This window comes from Pinus tabuliformis, chromosome 1_1 (genome assembly GCF_031772625.1).
Source record: "Pinus tabuliformis cultivar Carrire ecotype Pingquan chromosome 1_1, CPIR1, whole genome shotgun sequence".
NCBI lineage: Eukaryota > Viridiplantae > Streptophyta > Pinopsida > Pinales > Pinaceae > Pinus > Pinus tabuliformis.
Window position 1 is genome coordinate 100710379 of NC_142297.1, and position 22706 is coordinate 100733084.

Here is a 22706-nt window from a genome sequence, read left to right on the forward strand (position 1 = left end):
AGAAGGCCGAAGGAGGTCAAAGTGAAAGAGGAGCTGAGATAAAGGAAGGAGTAGAACGTTAACTATCATCAAGCAAACTTGTGTCTTCGTCTTGGAGTGGCAGTTAGGTCAAGGGTCTTGGTCTTGGCATTCGTCAATTGGAATCTTTATAAGGAGAAGAATTTGTTCGGGTTTTCCTCTCAAGAGTGAGAGGTTTTGGCCCTGGCAGATAGCCTATATTTTATGTCTCTTGTCTCTTTATGGTCTATGCATTGGTAGCTATTTGATGAAGAAGAACACTAATAACCCAAGTAAAAGAAGATCCTAATCTAAAGAAGTAAAAAACACTCACAAGCAATTATTAATAGAAGAGAAATCACTTATGCCCTATATTTCTCAACAACCCCAGGAGGTTGATGTAGCTAAAAGAAAAGGAAAAATCATATCATGGCCATAAGCAAGAAACAAAAGAAAGAAAATTATAAAATGCAAAAAATGGCTGGGACATTAAGATTAGCACGCGGGCAAAAGCCAAGCATGAACTCTACCCCTTACCCCTATGGCCATCACTCAGTTCCTTGGGCCAATGTTTCCCTTCCACATCATGGAAATGAATCCTTGCATGTCCCAATCCCTGGTGGGTGATGAATTGCCCCACCACTAAGGGGTAAACCACTACTACACATCATTCAAAGCATGCTCTCATTTTCTAGAGCTTCGAGCAGTGATATAAAGAAAATCAAGAAAAAACAAAAGGCAATAAGAGGGGTAGAAAAACAAAGGCTGGGGTAACTCAAGCATCCACGATTTCTCCCTCCTCACATTTGTATGCCTATAATGTGGAATTCCTCATTATTGTTACCCCCTTGACCATGGCATTTGGCCCTGAGGTCCGTTTCCCCTCCATTCCATCATTATGCACATGACACCTATTGATTGAAGGGAGGATTGAAGACATGTCACCTCCCTTTGGGGGTTGGAAACACTTAATAGGGTTGTCTATTAGCCACTCCTACCTAGGGAGGTAACACCATTACATGACTAAGGCCCTAATTTTGGAAGAGGAACCTTGTATGAAGTGTCACATTGCCCATTACTTGCAAGCTTGGTTCACTTAGATGCAAAAATGATTAAATGTACCTAATGATATAAGTTATAGCATTGGATATTGTGTGTGATTAGCAGGTGGTTTCATTATGGGTTGGGCAACTTAACTGGGGCCCAAGTTCACCAGAGGATCATATTGACACCCACAGGTGCTATGTTGAGAGCCATGGGTCCCCAAACATTCATAGAGCATCATTTGCATTGATGGGCACTCTCAGCGCCCCAGAGGTTCTGCACTTTGCCCTATATTATTCATGGGATTATCGCACATGATCCTGGTCGCCTCCATATTCCTTTTGAATAGGTTCACAAGCAGTTTTCTAAGCCATATGGCCTCACACAAAGCTGTGATTGTTGCCATATATTCTGCCTCAGATGAGCTTAGAGCCACGAACTTCTGTTTCCTACTGCACCAGGAGGTCATTCCTGATCCAATGTTGAAATAGTACCCAGAGGTACTTTTCCGATCCACTGAACTTCCTGCCTAATCTGCATCAGTAAATCCACTCAAACTGATATCTTTACCTTTGTTGTACAAGAGCCCATAATCGATTGTTCCCTGTAAATACCTGAGAACATGTTTGGCTGCTACCCAGTGCGCCCTCTTTGGTTCCACCATGAACTGACTGAGGGTGTTGAAAGGGTAGCAAATGTCTGGCCTGGTATTAACCAGATACATCAAGGACCCTATGAGCTGCCTGTATAGGGTGGGATCGACATCCTTGTCTTCTGATGCATCAATCTTCTTCTAGTTGGTGATCATTGGTGTAGCCATGGGTCCACAGTCCTCCATCCCGAATCTTTTCAGAATTTTTGTAGCATACCTCCCTTGCCCAAGGAAGATTTCTCCCTTTTGTTGCCAAACTTCCAACCCTAAGAAGTAATGCATTCGTCCTAGATCCTTCATATCGAATTCTGTGGCTAGATTCTTCTTGCAGTCCCTAATGAGTTTGGATGATCTTGTCAGAAAGAGATCATCCACGTACAATATTAAGATTAGCAGTTCATTCTCTACACCAGATAGTAGAGATTCGGATCCGCGTCACTCTTGACAAATCCCATTTTCTACAAGTAGCCATCTATTCGACCATACCATGCTCTTGGTGCCTGTTTAAGCTCATACAAGGCTTTTTTCAATCTGCATACATGAGACTTCTTCTCATGAGTCTCAAAGCCCTCTGGTTGTTCAATCTATACCTCTTCTTCTATTAACCCGTTCAGAAATGCCGTTTTGACATCCATCTGATGAATCTCCCATCCCATCTGAGCTGCAAGAGATATCACGGTCCTAATAGATGTATACCTGGCTACCAGGGCGAAGGTCTCCTCATAGTCAATTCCTTCGTTTTGAGCATACCCTTAGCCACAAACTTGGCCTTGTATTTCTCAACACTGCCGTCTGCAACGTATTTGATCTTGTAGATCCATCTTGAACCTACCATTGATTTGTCTTGAGGCCTTGGCACCACCTCCCAGACATTGTTCACCATTATGAAGTTGTACTCCTCTACTAGCGCATCTAGCCAAACCTGATGTTGAGCTGCCTCCTTGAAACTGGCAGGCTCTCCATCCCGAGCTACTAATGCCTGATATTTATCTAGCTGTTTTCGCTCCCTCTTATTGTTTTTTGGCGCGCCGATGAAGTCCTCTGCATCTCGCAAAATCTAACCAAGTTCTCTGCTAGTTCTTCCTTTGCCAACAAGTGCTTCTGTTGGCTCCTCCTCCTCATCCTGACAATCTTCCTGACCTAAGGAAGAATTCTTTACTTATGTGGTTGAAGAGGCTTAACCAATGGCTCCTCTTTTGATTGCTCCTCGGAAGGCATCTCACGAGATCTTCTGAAAGCCCTGTCCTCCATGAACTATACATCTCGTCGAACTACTACTTTCCACTCCCTAAAAGATAGATTCTGTATGCCTTAGCGTTCTCGCTATATCCCACCAGATATCCCTTTTTCACAGTTTGGTCCAACTTCTTCCTCTTTTCTTTGGGTATGCGACAAGATGCTAAACTCCCAAATATCCTGAAATGACTGACTTTAGGTGTCTTCCCTGTGAAAACTTTCTCTGGACTAATCTTGCCCAATGCCCGATGAAGAGTCTTGTTTTGAACATAGACTGTTGTGTTGCATGCTTCTGCCCACAGGAATTTTGGCATACCCTGATCATACATCATGGCCCTAGATGCTTCTACAATAGTCCTATTCTTTCTTTCTGCTACTCCATTTTGCTTTGGATTGTAGGGAGCTGTCCACTCTCTTCTGATGCCCCCTTTAGTGCAAAAATCAGTGAAGTCCTTATCGAAATACTCTCCACCATTATCTGAGCGCAAAACTTTTATTTTCTTCCTAGTCAGATTCTCCACCAGAGCCTTGAACTCCTTGAATCGACAGAAAACCTCGTCCTTGGTTTTCATAAAATAAATCCAAGTTTTCCTTGAGTGGTCATCAATGAAGGTAAGGAAATACTCGGCACCACTGAGAGCTTTGACGAACATAGGTCCACAGATATCTGAGTGTATCAATCCTAGTACACTCTTGGCCCTGTGTTTGCTCCTAGGAAATGTTGCCTTGGCATACTTTCCTAGAGCGCATCCCCTGCATACATCATCTCGTTCCGTACTCAGATCCGAAACTCCTGTTACAGTGCTCCTGAGAATTCTCAAAGCTCCATGGTGCAAGTGACCCATTCTTCTGCGCCATAGTTCATTCAAGTCCTTGACTTCCTATTAGTGCCATTGGTGATTCTAGTTGTAATCTATACAACCTATTATTTTTGATCCCGATCTACACTTTCTTTTTCCAGCTCAGGTGTTTGACGTATACCTTCTCCTTGATGAAGTAGACGTCATAGCCCTTGCCTTGAAGTTGCGACACAGAAAGTAAGTTCATCCCCAATCCTGGTACATGCAACACATTTGTAGCACATAACTGTTCTCCCGATTCTGTTTGAAAAACTATGGTACCCTTCCCTACTGGAGTACACTTTGCCTTGTTCCCCATTCCCCATGGTGATCTGAAAGGTCATCTTCTCTTCTCGATATTATGAGAAACATTCCCTGATTCCCGTCATATGCCACGAGGCTCCACTGTCTATATACCACACTTCTGATGATGCAGAACTAGTCATACAAGCCACTTGTTCTTCCAGCTTGGAAGCCAACATAGAGAAATTGAAGTCTCTTTCTCTTGTGCAATCTTCTGAAAATTTGTGTGAGTCCCCTGACGTAGATGCCTCTGCATCGTGGTCTCGACCCATAATTGATTTTCCCTTCCTATCTCTGATTACTTGATCTGATACCATGTGAAAATTCTATCACTGCAACAACTGATTTACTTTTCCTACTTATTTCTCAATAAGTTATTTATGAAATTACTTCAATAAACATTAAAATAAATACTGCTGCAGATATCACACCATAATACAAAAACAAACATATGCACACGAATCAACACATTGACATAGATATTTTGGACAACAGTCCTCGGAAAAACCCAATGTGGGAAAACCGATGCAGCAAGGGAGGATTTTATTATTCAGCGATTCTTCAGTACAAAAGGGTGCCAAACTGGCTTACCCATAGAGAGAAATTCTCCAACACTTCTCCCAGTCCTAGAGTCAGCCCGACTAACCTCTGCGTGGCTTTCAGACAATCTGCGTCAGCCCATGCTTGATTGTGTCAGCCCTGGGTCTCTCTGCGCCACCCACGCAGGCCCAACTAGTGACTGTGCAGTCTCTTGCTGCCTTTGTGTCTGCCTGAAATGCCCTGCATTTTCCTCTCTTGCCTCAGCGCTGAAATCCAGTGGCTGATACTGTCTCTCTGGTTCGTACTTGTTGTTCAATTTCTCAGCTAACCCCGCTCCAGAAATTGAACTGACTGGTCTCCCTCAGTGTGTTCTCCAAGTGACTCTCAAGCCTCCTCTTATACTTTTCTCGTTGACAGATCCACAACCGAGATTAACTCCCTAATCAACGGCTAAGATTAACTCTAGCTTGATCCATGACTTTTGGACCCTTCTAACACAGTTTTATATAAATTCACATTAATATTTTATTTTCCCTAAGTTTAGACTTAAGGACTCCATTAAAAATATTAATTATTTTAATATCTCCCAAATTGTTTAGAATCTACCCAAACCATTTATGGGTATTGGAGATATCATGTGCTTTAGCCTCTCCACCAATTTTCGTGGCTAGAGCACATCTGATGCTACCTCAAATCAACAGAGGTATTCTAAGATTTTTAATCATGATCAATTTTCTTTCATTGTGGATGAGGTCCTATACTAGGGATGCTCCTTCTACATGAATATCTTGAGCTATATCTACCATGCTCCTATATTCTAGAAGATATTTCTAACCATGCATTTTATTCTATTATAAATGCTCCTTCTACATGAGTATTTTGAACTCTATGTACATCATGCTTCTAGATTCTAGAAGATGTTTCTAGCGATGCAATTTTATTTTATTCCTACTTGCTCCTATCCTACTCAAAACTTCGAAAGAAGACTTTAAGTAAAGAGTTTGACTTAGTCATAGTAGAGATCTAGAGGATCTTCATTCTTTTGCTTCTTTTCTTCCTTTTTACCTCTTGAGTCATGTGAGCTCCTTCCCTTTTTCTTTTGTTGTTGTTGTTTTTCTCTAGTTTAGGACAATTCCTTTTGTAGTGTCCATATTCTTGACTTCCATAGCATTGGATTTCGGACATATCTTTGTTGTTTGTTTTTCGTGGACCAAATTTGCCAAATTTTCCCTCTCTTGGCCATGGTAGCAAATGCTTGCTCCTTTGATCCCACATCTTCCTTTGCTTTAAGTTTTGTTTCCTCTATCTTGCATAGAGACCACATTTCACTTAGTGGGGTGGGTTCCTTCTTCGCATATATGCTTGATGTGAAGTTGCCCCAATCCTCAGGTAGATTATTGAGTACTACAAGTGTCATTTCTCTGTCAGACATGACTTCCCCTAGCTCTTGAAGTTGATTTCTCATCTCAGAGATCTTCATTAAGTAGGGAGCTATTCCTTCCTTTGATATCTTCATCTTGTACAATTCATTTCGTAGAGATATCACTACTCCAACTGTGGTTACCGAGAATAGCTCTACTAGTTTGTCATAGATTTCTTTGGATGTCTCCATCTTGGAGACATAAGGAATGAGAGAGTCTTTGATGTATTCTATTGGAATCCTTTGAGCTCTTGTCTCATCCTTATTATACTTGGCCAGGGCTTGAGTTTGTTCCTTAGCAGTAGTAATAACATTCCCTTTGATGTGTTCTATGAGTTCATTCTCATTGAGAAGTAAATCAGTCCTCTTCTTTCATGCAAGAAAGTTATTGGTACCTACCAATTTATTGCTTTCCTTGCAAAAAGACATTGATGTATATTTAGAAGGGGACATATACTTACTTGATAGATTTTGAGATGTAGTAGACTTGCTTTTTCCTTGAAGACTTGATGGCTTGCCTTCCTTAGATCTTGATGTTCTTCAAGTTGCTTTCTCCAAGTGGACTTGACTTGATGATGAGAGTTGCTTGATGACTTGTAGCTTGATGTAGGTCCTTCTTTGATTTGCTCTTCTTGTAGGTGCCTTTATGTAAGGCTCTTCTTGCTTTGTAGTCTTCCTTGATGAAAGATAGATGGTAGACCTTCTTGAAGTGATTGAGACTTCTTGGCTAGATGCTTCAACTTTTGTAGATGTCCTTCCTTGATGAGTGTTCTTGAGTTTCCCTTTCCTTGATGTGTCACCTTAGCTCTGATACCATGTTGAAGAATCAAGGGAAATGATGTATATTAGGATTCTTCACTTCTTGATAACAATTTGTGATGCACTTATACAATTATCTTAGCTTGATCTTCTTCTTCTTATTATAGTGTGCGTTTCATCAAACTGCTATCAAAATAAAAAAGACAAGAACGCAAATGTTGGCTCTCTGCCAGGGCCAAAACCTCTCCTTGTTAGAGAGGAAAACCCTTCGGTAAGATTCTCTTATTGAAGCTTTTTATTGATCAATCCCAAACCCTAGACCCTTGACTAGGATGTCGTTCAAGCACAAGTCAAGTCCTTCCTTTTTGTCTGCATTATGTTCCTCGGCAAATTCAATACTCATACCCCATACAACTTCTCTAGACATCACTTATTAGTATTACATTACAAGTACAATTTTTATTGCAATTTCCGCAGTGCGGAAAATCTAAAAATTTAAAAATGATTGCCTAGACCTAACCAAATTCCACGAAAGTTTTTGTGTGATCTAGTATGGTAATATACATCGACTCTAGACACTAAGATGTGTTAGGGGCTCAACCTTCAAACTGTCAACCCGACTTTGGGGTAAAAAGTGAGTGAAAAAACCCAGAAAATTATTCGCCTTTGAAAAAGAAGGGATAATTAACAAGATAAAAAAACACTCCAAGGTGTACTCATTTGTTGATCGAGTCCCAACATCCTAGACCTGTTACAGACTCAAAACTCATCATTACTAGTATCGTTTATTACAATTCCCCATAGGGTGTGGAATTTGGGTACAAGAAAGATGATGAGAAAATAGAAGTAGAGCTGAAAAACTCTATTGACTGATGATATCTGATGGTACAAATGTCCTCTGGATCGTCCTTGGGCATGGAGTCTTCATATAATCATCAGGTGCCACTCTAGTGGTCAACAAGGTCCAATTTTCTTGGCATGTTTGTAACTTTGTTGAACTATTGAGTGTTAATGTAAGATTGAAGTTTGAACCTAGGGCACAAGAATTTAAAGTTAAACCAATGATATTAACAATCAACTTTTTGATTTTTTGACAAAAAAACCCTCCACTCATGACCACAATAATGGAAAAAAGAACACACTCAAACCCAAGCAAAAACATGGAAAAAAACTAGGGCACAAGAAGAATTTAAACAAATAAAATTAATAATCAACATTTTGAATTTTTGACAAAAAAAATACTCTCCACTAACTACAACAAAAATGGCAAAAAAAGCACACTCAAACCCAAACAAAAATCATGGAAAATATATGGGTGACTGAAACAGAAAACCCAAGGAAATTCAAGTTGAAAACAAAAAAATTAGGACCAAATTTGATGCCCATACGTGAAATCTATGCCCTGTTAAAGAAACTTGGTTCAAATTCAAAATTTGTTTGCTTGGGAATCCTTCAGTTTTCTCCCCTTTCACCCTTGTAGATTAGTTCTCCTCCTCCTTAGCTCTCACCCTTGCCCTCTGATTGCAAAATGAAACAAAAAAAACTCAATTTCACCTTCAAAAAGTCGTCGTTTTGTGGACGACAATTTTTACCTATCGGATCATGACTTTTTCCTAAAAATCACAATTTTTTCAAAACGAAGAAATCACCGATTCAATCGGGCGATTTTATTGTCTCAGTAAAAAAATCACGATTTAATTACGACTTTTGCAACACTGGTATAAACTACAATAATTGGAGATGATGTCAGCCAATGTTGCACTAATCGTTATCGGGATAATATCGGCGCGAGGAAAAAATCGGAAAAAATCGTAATAATCAGGAAAAAATCGATAATAATCGGGAAAAAATCGTTTGGTACTGCACGCTCTGCTGTTCTAATGAAATAAAAAAAATCGTGTTTTTGCCTTTTAACACGCACTGCCCGAGCCTCGCAATTTTTATCGAAAAAAATCGGGCAAAAAAAAATTAATTTCCAAGTACTAAGCGCGATTTTATCTTTTTGTTGAAAATATCGCAATTATACGAATATATCGCGATTTTAACAACACTGATGTCAACCCTTCTAGAGCATGCAAGGCAACTAAATTGCTATATTTTGCTTTTAGAGGGTTTATATGAATTACTCTACAATTTAGAGCCACTCCCATGCAATAAACAAGACCTTACACACAAATCTGGACCTAAAACCCCAATAACTTCCTTAGTCGTTTAGGAGAGAGAGGATATAAGGAGATATATAATCAATTTTGAGATTATCAACACACTCTTAGATTGGTGCCTTAACCTACTGGGGAAAATGCCAAAGAAGGACCTTTTTGAAGTAATGGGGGATGCACTAGGGCATCCACTTACAAAACCCTAATTGCTATTCTTGTAAGGGGAGAAATTAATTATAAAGTATGCACAATAGGAGTACCCTTATATAGGCTATGGAGAAGACAATTTTACATGCAATTATGGAGTAAAGTTTCAACAATTATAAGCAATTAGACACGGTACAAGAGAAATCCTATTTTAAAACTTTAAAAGCATGCAAAATATTAAGAATCAACAATAAGCTTAGAAAATTCTTCCACAATAGCTCTTCTATCAATCCTAGAATAGTGTCTCCAAGCAAAAATCACATCCAAGAGCAGGTTGATTTTATAAAAAGATGACATTATGCCAAAGTAGCAAAAAGAAATGTAATTCACACTCTTGTAGAGAGGTTGAATTCACATGTTTGATGATGAGAAATGAAGTGAGAAGGAGACTCTATTTATATGAGCCTTCCTCCTCTCACTTTACAAATAAATTAACCTAAAATCTCTATTAACAAGTTCATTTTTGAATGTTACATAACAAAGAGGTTACAATCCAACCACATAGCTCAAAAACAAGACAAATATGCCATAAAATCCCACACGCGTGGGAATAAATGCTCCAATGATATGACATCACCCACCAAATGAGCTCAGTAAGCACACAAAATGTGAAGTAAGGGCGAAGTAGGTGATTCGCACTCCAAAAAGTGCCTCAAGGACCATGTGCAAGCCGTCAAAAGTCTCGATGCCAACATGTCATGCCCAAAAGTATCGTACATCACCCTTACAAGAGGAAAAGGAGTGACGTGGCACCAAATGTCTCAAGTGTTGGGGCTCCAAGGTGATGTACAAGCCTTCCCTTGTCATCTCAAGGATGACCATCATCATCTAGGCTTTGGATCAAGTGATGCCCATCAAATAATGTCAAGGGTATCTTGGGCATCCTGGGTCCACTAGGCACGTCATCAATATCTCCAACACTAGGCATCATGCTCAACGTTTCATCAAGGAGTTCCTTTGAGTGTCAAGCATCATGTGGAAGCAACAAATGGCCCAACGATCTATTCTACATAAGTAACATTGCATCATCAAAATTAATATCTTTCCTTGCACTAGATTATATGGCTTCTATTGATTTGCTAAGGTGGTGGGGAAATCACCTCTGGAAGCCTCTGTTGCTGCAATGTGGAGCCGCCTAGCAAAACCATCTCAAGATCTAGTGAAAGTCACCAATCATCAGGGACAATAACCATAGATGCATCATAGTGGACCATACTTAATGTTAAGGGGCATAATAACACTTTAGGTTGATATCACATTCAAATATCTAATTAGACCAAGTCCTGTAAAAGTATTCCCGACTTGTGTTAGGGATGGCTAGATGGTCAACCCTATTTGGTGTTTCCAATCCCGAATGGGAACTGACATGTCCTAGATCAACCCTTCAATCTATAGATGCTTGTGATGATGGTGATAGTGGAGGGGAAAAACTTCAGGGCAAGGTGTCACGACCATGGGACTAGTTGATGGAGGTCCAACATTCTAAGTGTATAGATGTAAGGAGCGAGAAATCATGAAGGCATGAGTTACCTCTATTGGCTTGCTTTTTCCACCCCAGTGGTGCGCCTTTTACTTCTTTATGATAATGCTTTGATACGAGTGCATAACTCAAGTGCCCGAGCTAGCATTTGAGAGATTTAGTGTTTATTACCGATTAAGCTGAGGTGATTTTGCTCATTAGGGTTGGGAATTTACAAGGGTTCCTTTTTATATTTGGACTGTCAAGTTCTTTCGGAACGGAATGATGGCCATCTTTTGCATTTTAATATTATTTTTCTTTTAGTGTGGCCATTTTATGCTTTTAACGTATTTTTAGTTTCATCAACCTCCAGGGAAAAGTTTTTGGCCTAGACTCAAGGATGAGGATAATAGGGTACCAATTGCAAGGAACAAATGACCACAAGCCCAAAGAATGGAGATGAAATCTAGGGAATGTTGGAAAGTGGTAAGTATGGAATAACCTGGACACACTACTTCAATCAAAGTTTCGCAAGTAGTGCCCCTCCTATAACCTTGAGGTGTTAGAGGAGGTCACATGAGACTAGGGTCAAAGAATAACCTCCTTGGTGAAGTGAGAAAACAAGTTTACAGTCAAGATCGGTCAATCATCCAAATCACCCTTTATTCCATATTAGAATGCCCAAAATATTAAGTGAAATCACATGATTGCAAGATGGTTAGAGTACCTACCGAAGGATGACCCACCTTCCTTCGAGAGGAAATGTTAGATGGGTGAGAGAAATCTGACTGGAGCATATATGTGGAGTCCATGGCATCATGTCAAGTGCTGATCAATAGGGCTGCTGGTTGGCTGGCTGTCCAAGCGGGAGAAAAAATTCTTCTATGGGTTACCCATTTTTTGGTGGGTAACAAGGCTTGTCACTAACTTTCAATCAACCATGTTGAGTTCAAATTTGGGCTACCATAGCTTTCTAGCTTCTACATTTTTGGCTGCTTGCTTGAACTTTGTAGCTCAAGCTTGGATCTTTTCATTAGAAGGTTGGACTTTGAGATGTTTCGATTTGTTAACAAATCAAGTATCCCTTGGTGAAGTTTCTAACTTTCTAATGGTTATGACCATCTGACTATATTTTTCTGAGTTTTGTATAATACAATAACTAATTATAACTTTCAATGGAACTCTTCTCAAAATAATATCTGACACTGGAAAACTAATACTTGTGAACAGCTGTATCAGGGATGTGTTTGAATTTTGAAACCAAAAATTCAGATTCCGAGCTAGAATCACCATGCATTTGTGGGCTTTCATGGCAGCATCTCCTCCTCCTCCACTTGCATATTTGTTTGCAGATCATAGGGGGCCATTGGAGATGTTATTATAAGCCACCTTTTGATGGAAAAATTTGCTTGCTGATTGCAATTATCAAAAGGATAAATGGTAAATTTAATGCTAAAGCAAGGGACATCCCTAATTCAATTCCGTATATGCTTTTTGTTAGCTTTAAGGTCCAGGAATGTTGCAAGGCAGGAATTATAACTGGGAAAGGATTTCATCATTTCCCTACAGAGGTAAAGTATAAGGGGCATCCTCAATCGGAATTATTTGCTTTGACCCTTTAGCAAATTAGATACCAAATAATCTCATTATTAGTATCACAAAAAGTATGCCAATTTTCTGTCTAAATATAAATTATTCCAAGATTATACTTTCAACTTATTTAGATTGAGTTCCTTATTAGAAGAAAAGTTTTTTTTTTTTTTATGTCCCTTAATCTGAGATGCACATATTGTCTTTTTACTTTAACAACATATTTGATTAATGATATCTAAGTTGGCAACATAGGGGCACTTACTGAGGAAAATCTACTCTTTTTGGAGGCATGGAGAACGATTGACCGGGCATATATTGACAAAACATTCAATGGTCAAAGATGGTTTCGCTATCGTGAAGATGCACTTCGTCAGGAACCTATGAATACACGTGAAGAAACATGTATGTGAGCTTCCTTTCAACTTGCATTGTGATCTTCAAGAGTGCAAATATACATTTCAAAATTTGTTTTACTGTTTATTCAATATTGTTTTTTCAAATATAAATTAGGACGAGTAGATTGAAATTTGGCAAGCCTTCATAACAATGGTCCCCAGTTGTCATAATCAACTTTATTCATATTGAATCGACAAATCTTCTTATTTGGTATTCATTTTTTGAAAATATTAATAAACCTGAATATATATATATATAATTTGTATTTTTTCGAAGCAGGAGAATTTTATTACCATTTGGGAACTAGGTTCAGTATATATGTGTTGGTATTTTTTTTAAAATCTATCTCTGCTGTTGAGTTTCAGAAGGGATAGATGAGATAAGATAGTTCTATTAATGTAATAACCACCAAAGTAGCCTAATGGGACTACCAAATACAATGATATCAATACAAAGCGGGAGCTCAAAAAAGGCTTTTATAAAAAGCAAAATGCATAAAGTGAAGTGCTGATCTAGGCTAAAGCATACGAGATAAAACTTTAGAAGCAGAGAACAGGTCTGAAATAAGGATGTACAATGTGTATGGATTGAAAATATGGAGTGCCCAAAACGCCAACGTATCAAGATCCTCTAGAGCTACATCCCTCGACATTCGAGGTTGAGTGGAGAAAATTCAAGATAGAAGATTGTCTGGAGGAGGACCTAGAGGATCTAGACTTTGTATTCAATAATTTCCCAGAAGAGATTGACTGCCATTGGGGCTTAGGCGATCTTCTTTGACCACTAGGGTGGGAATTGGGTTGAAAATGGGCATATTGCCACAAGTTGGGCCAATATGGAAGCAAAGCCAAGGCTACTATCATTCTGTCTCATAGGGCCCCTAGTTGATGGGAGCATCGTAAAAAGGGAAGTGATCTTCCAAGTGGAGACTGGCCGTGGAGGTGGCCAGAGAATATGGAAACAAAGCTTGAGGGCCCTCAACATGTATAAGGCCAAGCATCTCTATTTGGGGTACTAGTAGAAACTAGAGAGTGTCTATAACTAAGTTGCACTGAAACGGATACAGATACGGGGTTTGAAACGGATACGACAAATGTTCCAAAAATCTGGATATGATACGGCAAGTAAAAGACAAAATAAAATTTTCATATTACCATTCATCTTTTAGAATCTAGATTCTATATTTAAAATTACATAATCGAACCTAGACAGTTACTGTGCAGTGTGCATTGAATGCCATGTTGACTAAAGACAACAAGAGGCCATGAACCTGTGGTCTGAGTGTCAGAACCATAAAATTTTAAAAGTAAAACAGATTTAACCAAAGGAACGTTATTGCTTAAAGCTTGAAAGGGTTTGACAAATATATCAGGACCCCGAGAATGATTAAGATCTGACCATATTTTGTTTTGAATTCATGTTATGTTACATTTACAATCATGCTTTTTTTTTCAGTTATCAGTAGCTTTTCAAAAAGTTTATTGTTTCGACTATTTGGCAGAATTTGGTAGCTGGTTTAGTGTTGTCTAGATCTCACAGTCAAAGGATAAATCCTTGGTCTTTGACAGGATTACATTGGGCATCTATCTACTCCAATCTTTTAACAAGTTGAGGTGGGCCTAAATGGCAACCATTAAACTCGTTAACTAAACATTAATAATTTTTTGTTTCTATAGAAATCTTCCTATACAGGACTGTAAAACAGGCATAATCAAATCTATTGGATTCAACTCTTTTTGTGACTAAATTTTGATGCATACAAACTACTATTAAATTAAATGGAAACCAAGTATTAGAAATTATTCTCTTGAGTTTCCACTTCTTCTTGAGAGGGGAGCTTCTTGATATTAGAACTACTTAAACCTATTTGGTGGTTTAGTTTGTGGGCCACTCTCAACTTGAAGGTAGCTTCTCAATCATGCTTTGTAAGGGTTAAGCCTCTTTTTGTGCTTGAGCATCAATTTTTCCATATACATTCATGGATATCCCCATAAAAATGCATAGCTTTGAAGTTTGATGTGATCATAGTTTTAAAAACCTGAACCGGTGACCGGACTGGTCCATCTAATAAACCGGGTTTCAAACTGGAATTGGTCATATAGGGACTGGTCAAGTCTACACGAACTGGTTTGAAAAAAATACATTAAATAATGATTTTTTAATGAAAAAACTATTTTTAAGATTTAAAACCACGATTCCAAGCTAATAGAGACAAAATATGCAAAGTTTGCTCATTTATATACAATGTAAAGGTGAATATATCAAAATGGAACTGAGTGCAATACATATCATCTGTTAGGATATTCCGACACATAGGAAATAGTTAAGTTCAACTTGGTCTAGTATAGAGTTAGGTATAGAGTTAGGTAAAGTGTGTTTCTTTACCGTTGTACATTTTGTAACTTACAATCCGACGGTCACGATATGTAGTGATCCGACGGTTCACTCTCTCCTCGGTATTACCGACACTTGATCCGTGGCTTGACACCCGATTGGTCCATGAGTTCTATTTAAAGCGCATGGAGGGTCATTGTTCGGGTAATCCGTGCATGAGAGAAGCTTATGTAAATTTTCATTCTTTGATTAATAAATTGCCTGTAGTAGCCACGTTGGCGCAGGCCGTGGACTGTTTCCCTCTTTGAAGGTTTTAACCACGTCAAAAATACTGGTGTATTGATCTGTGATCTGGTTGTGAGCGGTGTCCTTTTGGTGTTCTTTCTGAGGAACTTACCCTGTAAATTCCTACATGGTATCAGAGCTATTTGAGGGCCGCGTCCGTTGGTGATCCAAATCTGAAGCCGGTAGAACTGCATCCGACTGTCGTTTCCTAGATCTGTTGTTTCTGACTGCTTTCGGGTCGAGAGGACTGCTCTGTTGTGTTCAGAGCATTTGTTCCAGTGAGGAACCCCTTTCGTTTCACGCGAAAAGGTTTCCGGTAGCCCTAGCTGCGTCATTTTTAAGATCTGGAGGTATACAGTCTTTATTTGCAGTTTACTGTTATTTTCTCTCTGCTTATTTCGGTTTCGGTTTATTTAGCTTTTTTTTAACCGGATCTATACCTTTCATTTCTGCGTATGCTCTTTGCCCTGCGACTCTGTGCGATCTGGGCAAATCAGAAACAGAAAGGAAGGATTTTTCTCATGCGTATGCTCTTTTCCCTGCACCTTACTGTGATCTCGGAAAATCAGAAACATTGAGAAAAATATTTAGTTTTTCAGCTAAAGCTAACTTTGAGCCGCAAGGTTCATTTTTGAAAATATCTAGTTTTTTGGCTAAAGCTAACTTCGAGCCATAAGGTTCGTTTTCTTTGCATGTCCGTGTTGGGTTTTGTGTTTTGTAGGGAAAAAGAGCTTTCTCAAGGCAAACACGCAAACCAAGGCCCCCCCCCCCCTCTCTCTCTCTCTCTCAAATTTTTTGTATAGATCAATTGGTTTAAAGCTATTTTAAGAAGAGTAGAGGTCTTGGGTTCAAGTCTCCATTTTGTGGGGGCGGATTATTTCATTCCCGCACATTCGCGCACTTTGTCGGCAACTTCAACAATTTTTTTTCAAAAAGCCATAACTTCTTCATCCGGAAGCCTTTTTCAGAGCCGTTTTTTTTAAAACAGCCTAATTTTTCGAGATCTATCCATTGGAACACTTACTTTCAGCATCTTCAGCTTCAGTTTTAAAAAAAAAAATGGAAAGTCCATGCTAAGTCATTCTTGACAGCACTAACTACTTCCAATGGATAGCCTACGTGGAAGATTTACTTAGAAGTAAAGGTCTCTACAGAATAGCCACAGGCCAAGAGAAGAAACCAAAAGATGAAGACAAGGCTGCAAAATGGGAAAATAGACAAGATCAAGCACGTGGTTTGATAGGGATGTCTATTTCTTCTGATCTTAGATTCCATATTGCAGAACTTGAAACTCCTCATGAAGCATTGGAACAAATCACTAAAGTTTTTGGGATTAAAAATGAAATTAGAGCCCATCAACTTGAAAATGAGTTGCTTACATTGGATCCTAATAATTTTTCTTGCATTGAAGATTTCTTGTCCAAATTCAAGACCCTTAGATATCTCTTGGAAGGTGTTAAGGTTAAGAAAGAAGATAGTAACCTTATTTATTCCATCCTTACTAAGTTGGGACCAGCCTACTCTGTATTTGTTTCCACCTTCCATTCTACAAGGGAAGCTTTCATTTGTCAAGGAAAAGACTACAAGGCCCCTTCCTTTGACTCTTTTTGTGATTCTTTAATAAGAGAACAAGAAAAACTCTTACACCTTGGTCTTCTTAATCTTGGAAACTCTTCCAAGAAAGCGTTAGCCGCCCAGCAACAACCAAATTCAAAGAATCCTAAGAAGTCATATCCTAAAAAGAATGGTCCTAAACCAAACAAGGGTCCTAAGAAAACTCAGCCTCAAAATGAAAGATCATTTCAGCAAAATGATAAGACCAATAAAAACAAATGGAAGAAGACTGATAGACATTGTAACTTTTGTAATCGAGATGGCCACTTAGAATCTAAATGCTTTAAGAAGATGGAAGCTTTGGAAGCCGCAATGAAGAAACATAACATCCATGTGGAGCATTCTTCAACCTCAACTTCAACTTCATCTTCAGGAATGGCACTTTCTGCATGTCGCTGTCAATCATCTCAGTCTGGTTATGCATTAAATGTATCTTCTTCTTCTCATTCTCATGAGTGGCTCATTGATTCTGGAGCCTCTTATCACATGGCCAAAAACCAAGCCATGTTTTCTTCTTTAAATGATTGTAACACCAAAAATATATATGTTGGTGATGATAGATCTCTTAATGTTGTAGGGACTGGAACTGTTCATCTAGACAATGGTCAGTTTAATGATGTATTATGTGTTCCAACCTTATCCTGCAACCTTCTATCTGTATATCAGATAACTCATTCAGGTGAAGGTAAAATTGTTGAATTTTCACCTCATGATGTTGTAATCAAGGATCTGAGAGATCCTAAACAGATTCTAGCTACTGGTATTGCTGATGATTCCACAAGGTTGTATAAGTTTCACAACTTTGGGTCATCAAATCTTCCCTCAGTATTTGTTACTCATAATGATGAAGTGAGCAAACTTTGGCATGAGCGATTTGGTCACTTAAACTATCGCTCCCTTCAGCATCTATGTAAAGAAAATATGGTGACAGGTCTTCCTATGGTATCTTGCAGAGATGGTGTTTGTTCCGGATGTGTACTCGGAAAACATCATCGGGAAAGTTTTGAAAAACGTGCCTCTTGGCACGCCTCAGCCCCTTTACAGCTTGTGCACAGTGATTTATGTGGTCCACTTCCTGTTGCTTCATTCTCTGGCTGCAAGTATTTCTTAACTTTTATTGATGATTTCTCCAGACGCACTTGGGTATACTTCTTAAAACTCAAGAGCGAAGTATTTAACACATTTTTGGCCTTCAAAGCCTTTGTTGAAAAACAATCTGGACATCAAATTCTTAAGCTAAGAACTGATAATGGTGGAGAATATGTTAAAAACACATTCATCAACTTTTGCACCGAAAATGGAATTCAAATGCAACATACTGTTCCATACACTCCACAACAAAATGGTGTAGCTGAAAGGAAAAATCGCACCTTAAAGGAAATGGCTAATTGTATGCTGCAATCTAAAGGACTCAGTCTTAGTTTTTGGGCCGAAGCAATTAATTGTGCAAATTATATAATCAATCGCACTCCTACTAAGGTTCTAAAGAATATCACTCCAGAAGAAGCTTGGAGTTCCATTAAACCAGATGTAAGTCACTTTCGTGTTTTTGGAAGTGAAGCATGGGCCCATATTCCAGATGAAAAGCATAAAGCTTTAGAACCTAAGAGTGAGAAATGTACTTTTGTTGGATATTCTGAAGATGTAAAAGGTTATAGACTTATTCCATTTAAGTCCAAAAATGTTATCATTAGAAGAGATGTAAAATTTGATGAAAATAAATCGGCCTGCGAGCCTAGTCCGACGGATGTGCCACCTCTTCCTATCTCTTCTACTTTTGAAAACATTTCTTCTTCAGATGATGAAAGTGAGGATGACAATCCTCCCCCACCTTCTCAGGATCCTCAACTTCCAAGATGGGTCCGTGCTACTCGGGATGCAGCAGGTGATCTTGCCGGTGATCCTACAGATCAGCGACGTACACGTTCTCAGTTTGAAAGAGCTTCTTCTTTACTGGCTCAAGCTCCAGTAAATCATGATCCTGACACTTTTTCAGAAGCTTCAGGCCATCCACATTGGGAAGCAGCTATGAATGAAGAATATCACTCATTGTTGGCAAATGATACATGGGATCTTGTTCCTGTACCAAAGGGACACAAACTTGTTAGATGTAAATGGGTTTACAGAACCAAGTATGGACCAGATGGGAAAGTAGATAAACATAAAGCTCGTCTTGTTGCTAAGGGATTTTCACAGGTTGAAGGCATTGACTACACTGAAACCTTCTCCCCTGTTGCCAAAATGAACTCTATCCGCCTTGTTCTTTCCCTTGCTGCCTCTTTAAAATGGGAAGTCCATCAGATGGATGTTAAATCTGCCTTCTTGCATGGGGACTTGCATGAAGAAATCTATATGGAACAACCCATTGGCTTCATCCAAACAGACTCCAGCCTTGTATGTCGACTTAAGAAATCCCTTTATGGTCTCAAGCAAGCTCCTCGGGCTTGGTATGCCAAAATGGATAGCTTTCTTTTAGAATCTGGCTTTTCTAGGTGTCATTCTGACAATTCTGTCTACACCAAGAAAGTGGGCAACTCTCTTATCATCCTTGTTCTTTATGTTGATGATCTTATTCTTACTGGTAGTGATCCCAACCTTATAAACCATGTGAAGTCCAGCCTTAAAAAGAAATTTGAAATGACAGACTTAGGACACTTACACTATTTTCTCGGTCTTCAAGTCTTGCAATCCAAGGAGGGTATTTCCCTTTCCCAGTCCAAGTATGCTTGTGATATTCTTCGTCATTTTCACATGGAAGACTGTAAGCCAGCCCCTTCTCCCTTTCAGTCTGGAGTCAAACTTTTAGTCTCTTGTACTTCTCCTGAAGTTGATGCTACCTTATACCGTCAACTTGTAGGAAAACTCTTGTATTTAACCCATACTCGTCCTGACCTTTCCTTTGCTGTTGGCCTTGTTGCTCGTTTTATGCAAAACCCCCGTGAAAGTCATTGGAAAACAGCTAAAAGAATACTTCGTTATGTTCGAGGTACAATACAGTTTGGGATTCATTACAGTGCCAAAGCAGCTCCTCTATTAGTTGGTTTCACTGATTCTGATTGGGCTGGTGACCCTGATGATCGGAAGTCTACTGCCGGTTATGTCTTCACTCTTGGTTCAGGACCTATTACATGGGCTTGTAAGAAACAGGCTGCCATTTCTCTTTCGTCAGCAGAAGCAGAGTATCGTGGTGCCGTGGAAGCTAGTAAGGAAGCCTTGTGGCTTCGTCAGATCCTATCAGAGTTTGGCTTTGAGCAGCAGTATCCAACCACACTTTGGTGTGATAATCAAAGTGCCATTCAGCTATGCAAAGATCCAGTCCAGCATCAGCGCAGCAAACACATTGAACTACACATGCACTTCATCAGAAAGCTCATTCATGACCATGTTCTTGAAGTGCAATATTGTTCAACAGATGAACAGGTTGCAGACATCTTCACAAAGGCTCTCACAGAGACGAAGTTCACTAAACTTCGATATATGCTTGGAGTTCAGGAAGTTGTCACTAAGGGGGGATAGGCTCTAGTGCCTCCTTCCTTCTCATATTGTGTCATATTTGTAAATCCTTCAATCCTATCCCAGGTTGTTCTTAAGGGGGGATGTTAGGATATTCCGACACATAGGAAATAGTTAAGTTCAACTTGGTCTAGTATAGAGTTAGGTAAAGTGTGTTTCTTTACCGTTGTACATTTTGTAACTTACAATCCGACGGTCACGATATGTAGTAATCCGACGGTTCACTCTCTCCTCGGTATTACCGACACTTGATCCGTGGCTTGACACCCGATTGGTCCATGAGTTCTATTTAAAGCGCATGGAGGGTCATTGTTCGGGTAATCCGTGCATGAGAGAAGCTTATGTAAATTTTCATTCTTTGATTAATAAATTGCCTGTAGTAGCCACGTTGGCGCAGGCCGTGGACTGTTTCCCTCTTTGAGGGTTTTAACCACGTCAAAAATACTGGTGTATTGATCTGTGATCTGGTTGTGAGCGGTGTCCTTTTGGTGTTCTTTCTGAGGAACTTACTCTGTAAATTCCTACATCATCGACAAAATATATAAGCAATGAGGCTCTAAATGGCCTATAAAGTCTAAAGACAATGCTACAAGCTATGAGGCCATTGGCCTACTACAAGACTACAAGTCTAGACTCTAGAGTCTAGAGTCTACACATGATCAATCATCAAATTCATCACCACTACTAGACACATGATCATCATCATCAGCAAGAGCTACATAGACATCATCTAGATCAGAGTCTGAGGATGCCTCAGCCTCATCTGCAACCTCAGTAGCACTGCCACCAATAACAATAGAAGTGGACCTAATGGAAGCATGAGTTGGTCGAGCTGCATGACTAGTGCATTCCATTGGTTGTTTGCCTTTCCTTGATGCGAACACTGATCCTGGTTCTGATGGCGCCGCCAAATCTGCTTCATCCCCCACTAATGCCATGTCAATATCAAAATCAAAATCAAACATAGGATTTTCAGTGTCCTCCACCCATTTTGATGTTGGATCAATATCTTCCAACACAATGGGATATAGATCAGGTGTTTTGTTAATCATTTGGTTCCTCCTTAGTCGAAGGTTGTATTGCACGAAGACAAGATCATTTAACCATTTTTGTTCCAAACAGTTTCTCTTCTTTGTGTGTATGCCCTCAAAATAGACTAATTGCACTCACAACTGTTGATTTTGGGTAGCATCGGATGTGCTCTAGCTCCGAAATTTTGTGGAGGGGCTAGAATACATAAGATCGCCAAGACCTAGAAATTGTTTGGAGAAATTCCACCCGGATTGTGAATTTTTAAAATAATTAATATTTTTAATTGGGTTCCTAAGTCTAAACTTAGGAAAATAAAAATATTAATGGGTATTAATAAAAATATGGGTGAGAAGCTTCTACGAGACGAGGATCAAGTCTGTTTTAATCTTAGCCGTTGATTGGGGACTTAATCTCAACCGTTGATTCATCAATAGGAAAAGTATAAGAGGAGGCTTGAGGGTCAGTTGGAGATACATCAAGTTGATCAATCAGTTCGATTTTTCTGGGGCGTGGTTTGCTGAGAAAATCGAACCAATGATCTGAGTTGTAGTGAGAGGGGTAGAAGCAGAGATTTGGATCAGAAAGGAGTTCCAAGCCAAAGAGTACGTGGCAGAGAGGCAACAATAGCATTAGAGAGGCAACCCAGAGGCCTACACAACCCAAGAGGGCTCACGCAAAGCTGATGCATGCTAGGAGGGTCTCTTGCAGTGGTAGTGCAGAGTATTTGTCAGTAGTCCGAGATTTCGCTGAGGAAGCCAGGAGGGCTAAACGACAGACTTCACTCAACGAATCGATATCGCAGAAAGGGTGATGTAGTCTTCTAGAGGCAAGACGCTGGCCCACGCAGTTATTGCGCAGGGATTGTCGAGAGGGTAAGATCACTCATTGGATCAGCTGTGACTTGGGGAGCGAGGTAAACCCTCGTGTGCATTTCTTGTTGCTGTGATTTCTCTGTAAGGTTAGCCTGTGTGAGAGGCAACCTGTTGTACTCAGATTTTGCTTGCTTGATAATACAAACCCTCTATATGTTGCACTGGTTTTCCCGAATTAGGTTTTTCCAAGGACGATTGTCCAAAAATGATGGTGCCCCTTGTGTATTTGTCTCGTTCTATTTCAGTTCATGATCTGTATGTATGTGTAGTCTGCAATAGTGTTTTCATCACTATTTAAATAAATAACTTGTTGAATGTAAAAACAAGTAGGATATGATAAACCAGTGATTGTAGTAGCATTTCCGATATGTAGATTCAAAATTTTTCACATGTTATCAGAGCATTACAGATCATAGGACATTGAAGACATCAGCCGAGAGATCTAGTGAATT

General features: G+C 39.4%; 1 protein-coding gene across 6 annotated transcripts in view; it reads left to right on the forward strand.

Annotated features, from left to right (window-relative positions):
• The window catches only part of LOC149211846 (carboxyl-terminal-processing peptidase 2, chloroplastic-like), a 300395-nt gene that overhangs the window by 94798 nt on the left and 182891 nt on the right, over window positions 1-22706 (forward strand). For 4 of the 6 annotated variants that reach the window (XR_016250727.1, XM_089391605.1, XM_089391606.1 and 1 more), the window contains exon 3: window positions 12449-12610. The exons of 1 other annotated variant lie outside the window; for it this stretch is intronic. Coding sequence is in view for 4 of the 5 variants with exons in the window: in XM_089391605.1 (XP_089247731.1) it covers window positions 12449-12610 (162 nt within the window). In the remaining variant the exon portion in view is untranslated. The remainder of the gene's footprint in view (window positions 1-12448; window positions 12611-22706) is intronic. One more of the 6 variants, XM_089391604.1, reaches the window with a different exon arrangement.